At 41.3% G+C, this 7,288-nt stretch overlaps 1 protein-coding gene across 2 annotated transcripts; it reads right to left on the bottom strand.

Moving 5' to 3' along the window:
• Positions 1–1,595: 1,595 nt before the first annotated feature.
• LRRC42 (leucine rich repeat containing 42) lies at positions 1,596–6,989 on the bottom strand. Of its 2 annotated transcripts, XM_010079186.1 has the most exons (8): positions 6,504–6,976; positions 4,195–4,326; positions 3,428–3,546; positions 2,964–3,052; positions 2,844–2,883; positions 2,713–2,786; positions 2,477–2,561; positions 1,596–2,080 (listed from the first exon to the last, which is right to left on the bottom strand). In XM_010079186.1, the coding sequence occupies exons 1-8, from the start codon at positions 6,974–6,976 to the stop codon at positions 1,824–1,826; spliced, it is 1,269 nt and encodes a 422-aa protein (XP_010077488.1). In that variant the 3' UTR covers positions 1,596–1,823. The 2 variants fall into 2 exon arrangements, with proteins under 2 accessions (XP_010077488.1, XP_010077489.1); XM_010079187.1 differs by lacking the exon at positions 4,195–4,326 and having other exon boundaries at positions 6,504–6,989.
• Positions 6,990–7,288: the final 299 nt, after the last annotated feature.

The raw sequence follows: 7,288 nt of genomic DNA, 5'->3' as shown, positions 1-7,288 counted from the left end.
GACTTGTTCCTGGGCAGCAGAGGCTGGGTGCCTCTCGGAGAGCAAGAAACAGAAATCAGTGGGTTGAGGACTAGTGGTAAGTGTGTGTAAGTCTTTGTAGGATAAAATTTACACAGTGGTGTGTTTAAAAGAGGATGTCTGCTGGTCAGCAAGAAACCTAAGAAAAGGAATAATTGTACCAGGGATGGAGAATGTAAGAAACACAGTGCTCTGAAACACCTCTTCTGAAAAGGAAAGATGTATGGGATTATTTTTACCAACAAGCCTGTGACCTGGGCACTTGTCAAATCACCATGTGCCTGTTTTCTGGCTCAAGGCACCAGCTCCCAGCTGCTTTACCGATGTGAAACGGAGTGTACGACTCTCTGAGATGTGCATCTCTCCACAGTCAGATTAGATCTCTGCAGTGGTGGAAGGGCTAGCAAAGGAAATCCGTGGCGGCTGTTGAACCAGAAGCCAGCTGCAGGAGGAGGGTTTTACTTGAGCACCGCAGTCGTCTTCCTCCCTGTCGAGATGCTGTTTTGCTAAGTCACTCTTTCTGCCATTATTTATCTCTGCAGAGGGCTGATGTAGTTGTCAGTGGAAGCTATTAATAGCCTTGAGTTTCTGGGAAAAAAAAATGTAGGGCTTGAATACAAGCATGCTCGTTTGTGTGTAGTCCTTTTTTTGAGGAAAATTCAGCAATAAAAGAACAAAGAGATAACGGGGTTTAGCTCTTTATGCATTTTTGAGGCGAAGTTCCTTTTCTTGGCCTCTTCATGATGTCCAAGGATGTGTTGCTTTTCTTGTCGCTAAATTACGGTAAACAAGAGTGTGGAAAGAAGATATTCTCTACATAAGCACTAGTAGAGAAAACCTGTAGTAAATTCTTGGCCTTATGGGCCTAAGAGCACAATGATGGTCACAGCGCCCAACTCAGGGGCACTGTGCACCTCAGCCAATTTTGATAGAAACACTCAGGGCAGGAATTCAATGAAAAACACACCTGCAGCATTACAGCTCTACTCCTGGCTTCAGAATGAGTCCGAGTATCTAGGATTTTTACAGTAAATAGGTATGATCCATGTTTGAGTTACAAACCTCCCTAAATGTTTTTAGATGGGGAAGTATCGTTAGTACGTTGCAGGCATGCACACACACACCGAGAATGGGTTTTAAACCACAGAATACTCTCAAATGCAGGGAATTTGCCTATAAGGGAGAATATATTACAACTGCAGAGTCTAATCTCTCCAGTAACCCAGTTTCAGCTTTCATTTCCTGGGCTAAAATGAGAGAGACAGGGGACTTGTACATTGGATTTCTGCAATAACTGCTACTGAGGGGTTACTGTCTCTCTGCCTCCCTCCCCTGGGGCCTGCGCTTATCCTCTTTGCTTCCTCCCTTTGTCAGAGCTCTGTCAGCACAGCCTGGGCTTACAGGCTGAGGTTTGTGTTCTACCAGCACTATTAATGTCCCAGGGCACTTGACAAGCGCAGCACAGCTTCATTTCAGATGAGCTGCAGTGATTAGTCGTCTTCCTCTCAGGAGGCAAGAGAGCAGGGAGAGAGAGGACCAGCTATTTTTGTGAATGATACCTACGTCTGAAGAATTAGTTAAGGTTGACAACAAAAACTTTATTTGAAAAAATTATGTATTGAAAATATACAGTAGTATAATCAACCTCTCCTTGACTCTGTCCCTCCCGAAGCATAGGTTAACCCCCAAGCATATCACAGCAACCAGATTTAACAATACTGGTCTCCTTTGTTGTTCCCTCTCAACATGTCTAAATTCTGTCATCAGCAAGAAAACAACAAACGAAAGACCCACTTCTTTCTGACTCAGTAGGTATTTAACAAATTCCAGTCCTCCACAGTGAGGCACAGATGCTTCTGTTTGGAAGTCCTTTCTATCTCTTGTTCGGCCAAAGCTCTTTTTTTATTGTTCTTCAATTCGTGGCTGCCCACAACCTCTGTTTTCAAAGGTAAATGGCAATTTTGAACTTTTTCCTTATAAAACTGCAAGTTTCCAGCTGCTTTTGTTTCTGCCTCCACCAGCTTGCATTTGACTACCTCCTCTATTCTGTGTGTCTTGCCATCTACAGGAAAAAAAGAAAACCAAGTTTAGATTTTGGGAAAAACAGAATTATGCTGTAAAATGTTCACTTGTGTTGCAAATTGGTTTGGCCAAGCCAGCCTGCAATACCAACAACTTTGCTGGAATGTGCATAGGGAAAAATAACGTTTATATTTTGGACTCAGAATTTTAAGGAGAAAACTCAATTATATGTTGCCCTAAGCATGCTGCCATGCTGTACTTTAAGAGCTATTCAGCAATTTAACAAATGAAAAAACTCAAAACACGTTGTAATGCAGTTACACAAATGGATTAAACTGCACACCTGAGATACTGTTTGTACTGAAAAAAAAAAAAGCATGAAAATATTTCTTGTAGAAAAGTAAACAAACTATGTGGTCTCTAAGCAGTTACATACAGAAGCGCAGAGTTGCTGTTCTGGATCTCAAGTTGTCCTGGGGCTTGATGGCCTCCATTACTGCCTGTTCCCACTGCAAAACTGTCTGAAATAACATTTGAAGGAGTTAAAATGTGTCTTGTAAAACTTACAGAAATATCATTGAAAACAACCCTATCCCTTTTTCCTTCCTATGCAGTGATTTAATTCTCCATGAGGACAATTTCTAGAGAATAAAACAGACTTAAACCCCATACCTGCTCTGCCCATCCCTCTGTTTTGCAGTTACTATGATCAAATTCTTTCAGAGGCACTTTTGAGTGAACCAGGCCTATCCGCATTCGGATCCGCTTAGTGACGGCATCAACAACTTTTGAGTGAACCAGGCCTATCCGCATTTGGATCCGCTTAATGACGGCATCAACGTCCTAGTGAAAAGGGAAATAAACTAGTCAGAGAGGAAGAACATTTGACTAGACTTGTCCAATAAACTTAGATGCTCTTTTACCTTGAGACTTGTCCCAGAAATGTCCAAACAATTCAATTTCTTGAAAGAAAGAAGGTATCCAATTCCCACATCTGTGATTTTAGGGTTACCTGTAAGGTGAAGTAAAGTTAACTCAGTTACAAGATGTGGAGACAGAGGATCAGAATACCCAGAAACTATTTGTTCCAAAAGCTAATATTGGAACAGGTTTTGGCTTTTTTTTTGTGTGTGTGTGCTTCATGTTTTGAAAGTGAATCAAAACTGACTTTTTCCCTCTAATGATCAAAATACAACCTATTTATGTAAGCAGCAAGTGGCTGAGACTATGGGTATGACCTGCGCCTTCTGGAAAGCTGTTGCTTGAAATCTGGGGTTGAATACTTGGTAATCATCAAATTCATTGTACTCCTTCAGCATTAAGGAGGAGAAATTCTTAATCAGAAATTATACAGTTTGCTTCTAATATTAAAGCATGAAGTACTTACAAGACAGGTCCAATACCGAAAGATTCTCAAGTCCCTTTTTCAATACTCGTATGGGTGCTGTCATTCTGCGAAGGCCTGCATCTGATAAAGAGTTGTCTTTCAGGAGGAGCCGTTTTACGCTGGGAGGAGAGATACAAACTCATAGTTTATAGTAATTATTTTAGACAGTTTTGCAAAAACTTCTGTCTGAAGGCTGGGGTCTTTCTGCAGCAACCCTTCAGACTCCTTTGTTAACACTAGTAAAAAGCAGCAAGAAAGATGCCTGGTTAGCAGGACTAACAAATATCTTTATATAGATTGCTATCTCTGATAACTCAGCAGAGGCACTGTTAATGTTAATTAACTGAATATTCAACCTACCCCTTGCAGAAATCTTCACCTGGAACACTGGTTTGGTTAAGAATTTGGCTGATAAAGTTCCTTTTTAAAAAATAAAAGTGTAAAAACTGCATCTTAAGCATTTGGAAGAGTTTTACCTGGCCAATGGAAATTATAAAAAGTTGATTTAAAAACATGAGACAGTAAATTATCTTGCATGTTTGTAGGACCTTTTACGATTCAGTATGTGCTTTAGATCATGTCCCTTGTGTACAATAAATTCTGTATTTTGTTTACCTCAAGACCAGATTTTATGAACAACCAAAATCTTCAAACTTAAATACTGCTGCCTGTGAAACTTTCCTTTAAAGTGGCAGCCTGATTCTTTGAACTGCTTCAGGATAGGAAAAGAAAGTGTCATTTTTAGCTATGTGTCAAGAAATCGGTACCTAGACAGAGCCTCTTTGGTGAGATGTTCCAGCAGTTCATGTTCATCTCCAAGTTTACAACAGGAGAGATCCAAACATGTCAGCTCCCGAAAAGACTTAATTTCTTCTAGCTTTTCAGAGATGACCAGGTATCTGCAAAAAGAAAAAAAAAAAAGCTATCAGTATTCAGGCACATTAGAAGGCACCTATATCCTCAAGTGTCAGAAGCATAATGCAGTCATTTCTTGTAAGTATCTATGTGAAAACTGACAGAAATTAGGCAGCTGCTGTAACTACCTTTTTATGTGCAGTCTGCACACAACCCATCTGAGTTCCCAGCCTTCTCCTTAAACAAATGTCGTGGTTTTCCTTTGATTCAAAATATTGGGCTAACACTTAAGACTTCAACTTGCAAACATCGCAATTAGGGACTTCTTTACAGATTATTATTGTATTACTTCAGAATAACACAAAGTATGTATTCTAGTCTACTGCAAATCAACTTCAAACTGCCTTCTGCAGTATCTAGGAAGTGTGCAGACAAACCCATGCTCATCCAGGTTTAAAATCTACTTGAAATGCCTCGGGACAGCAAATGGCAAAATTTTACTTTTTATATGCATAAAGTAGAGATAAAAGTCCTCCAGGACAGCTGCAGGAGTCCAACTACAGCTGTGACTACACCCCAGGCAGTAGTTACTCAGTGGTTTTTTTTTTTTTTTTTTGGTTTTTTTAAAAATTTTTTTAGCTCTGTTGGTTCCCTGATCTGATTCACTCCACAGCCATGCAAACATCTGTGCTGGAACTATTCAGTAGGAGGTTTAGAGACCAGAACAAACCACTAAAGAATGGCATGCATGAATAATAATGGCTTGGAGTAATGAGCATGTAGCAGTCACTACCTCCCCAATCCCTCCTGCATTTACTTCTTATTGTCCCTGTGGCAAGACAAGCCCCACATTCACTAATCTCTCCTGAACTTACCTTATATTCCCCATGGTGAGACAAACCCCCGAGGTCAGCATCTTCACTGCTGCAATGAGGGGTGTTTACTAATTAAATCCCTCAAGGAACACCTCTTTGGCCATGCAAATAAGGGGACTTTAATAACCTCCCACTGCGGGTACACCTAGCAAACTACCCCGCAAAATCCCTTTGCCATGCAATTCAGCTATGTGCAAGGCAGTACATATAGTCAGAGCATGAGCCAACTCTTGAGAGATGCTACTAGCTCAAGGGGGGCGTGAAGAGAAGAGTGGGCTCTTTTAGAAATAAGATTAATCAGAAAATGCCTTAATATCTTCATGGATTTCAAAGACTCGATACTTAACTCAGCTTTCTGTAATGGCAAAAGATGCCAGAGGTAACTTCATTTCTGAATTAATCTTACAAAAAGTATCTGTACTAGAGATAAAAAGGGAGAAGATTTAAAGGATAAAACAAAGGATAATTGACCTCTGCTCTAACATTCCTACTGTGCTCAAAATACCCTTGGCACTTCAGATGAATGTGCCTGTACTTTGATTTTAAACTGGATAAACCATCCCTTTTTCAAGTGTACAGATGGAAGATGGATAGACTGGTTATATTACTGGGAGGGATTTCAATAGGAGCAAGGCTTTAAAAACATAATCCAGTTTTAAGCTTGGTAAGGCTCTCTTTTAGTGAAAGACCATGTGGACATTGAGAAGATGGAAAAAATATAGTGTTGGACTCTAATTAGAACCTTATTAAAGCACATTTAATATGGGGATGGGAACCACAATAAACTAAGGTAAAACCTGCTTGATTTCAAAGCCTGTAACTTACCTACAAGACTGTATCTTCTTTTGAGCCCCCAAAATGAAACAGGATAGCACGCTTATAGCAAATAAACCCAGACAGTTTGCAAGGGTGTATTTTATCTGTACAGTCAGCTAAGTATTTTGAAATGTTGATAACAGCAATGGCAAAACCATCCCATGAAATACCTGAGAAAGCATTAAACACATGGATTGCTATGGAAATGCTGATTATTATTGTAAAAAATACTTGCAGGTTTAATCCTCCACATAAAATCCCCTGTTAGTTAACAGAGATATAGTCTGTTACCTGTATTATGATTTGTATCTTAGAATGAAACCAGCAGCTGCACTTGTAGGAAAGGAACAGGACAAAAGGAAGCAAGCAGAAGAGTGGGACAAGGCTCAGGTCATTTCATTAAAATTAGGTGGTGTCATAAGCCCAAGAGATTTTATTTTAAATTATTTTTGAGAGCAAATAATTTAAGGGAAACCTTAAGTGTGCTAGCAAAAAGCACTAGCAGATGATATTTGTAACTGAACACTTACCTATTCCGCAAGCATAATGAACAGAGCACCAAACTGCCATATGCCTCAGTAAACTTCTGTAGAGCTCTCAGTCCCGTTACTGGTTCTGTGAACTTTTGTCTTGCTTCTGCAGCTGAAAAGAGCTTTTCAGCAATCTGCTCTGGGAAACCAATCAACGAGTCAATGTGATCAACATTGTCAGAAATGTAACCCAGCACGAGGCTGAAGAGAGACTTGGCCGAGTACCGGAGGTTCCCCTCCTTAGTGTAGGTGAAGATGAAGTGATCAGTCCTCTGCCTCCTTGCCCTATCATCCTCCCTGTTCATACAAAGCTCCACCGAAAATCCTCTGGAAAACAGCCTAAAAGGTCTTGTTTTGTGAGGGACATTCTGTATGCCACCTGCACCCTGGTTTACCACGTGCAGCTTCCCGTTTTCACGCACGTAGATTGGCCCGGTATCCAAATGGCTTTCCGAGTGGAGACAGTAAGACATTCCCCTCGTCCAGTTCTGCAAAAACAAGCTGTAGACAGGTAAGAGAATAGCCACAGAGGAAAATACAGGAAAGACCCCAAACCCTGGCAGCTCTCCCCCATGCCCCAAGTGCCCAGGGCCACACAACCCTGCAGCGCAAGGACTGACAGGATGTGTGCTGTCTGCCACCGGACCGCAAACACCAGTCAAGCGGGAACCGAACCCAGGGTCGGCAGGGAGGCGAAGAGCCTTTGCTCCGGCAGGGCCCCGCCACCCTGTGCCCGGTGTCTGTGGCCTGGGGCTGGCTCCCAGCCCTGCTCAGGCCCGGGCAGC

Source organism: Pterocles gutturalis, unplaced genomic scaffold (assembly GCF_000699245.1).
Source record: "Pterocles gutturalis isolate BGI_N339 unplaced genomic scaffold, ASM69924v1 scaffold41208, whole genome shotgun sequence".
In the NCBI taxonomy this organism is placed as follows: domain Eukaryota; kingdom Metazoa; phylum Chordata; class Aves; order Pterocliformes; family Pteroclidae; genus Pterocles; species Pterocles gutturalis.
Note: the sequence above shows the minus strand (reverse complement) of the source record. Positions and strands in the feature narration are given on the sequence as shown.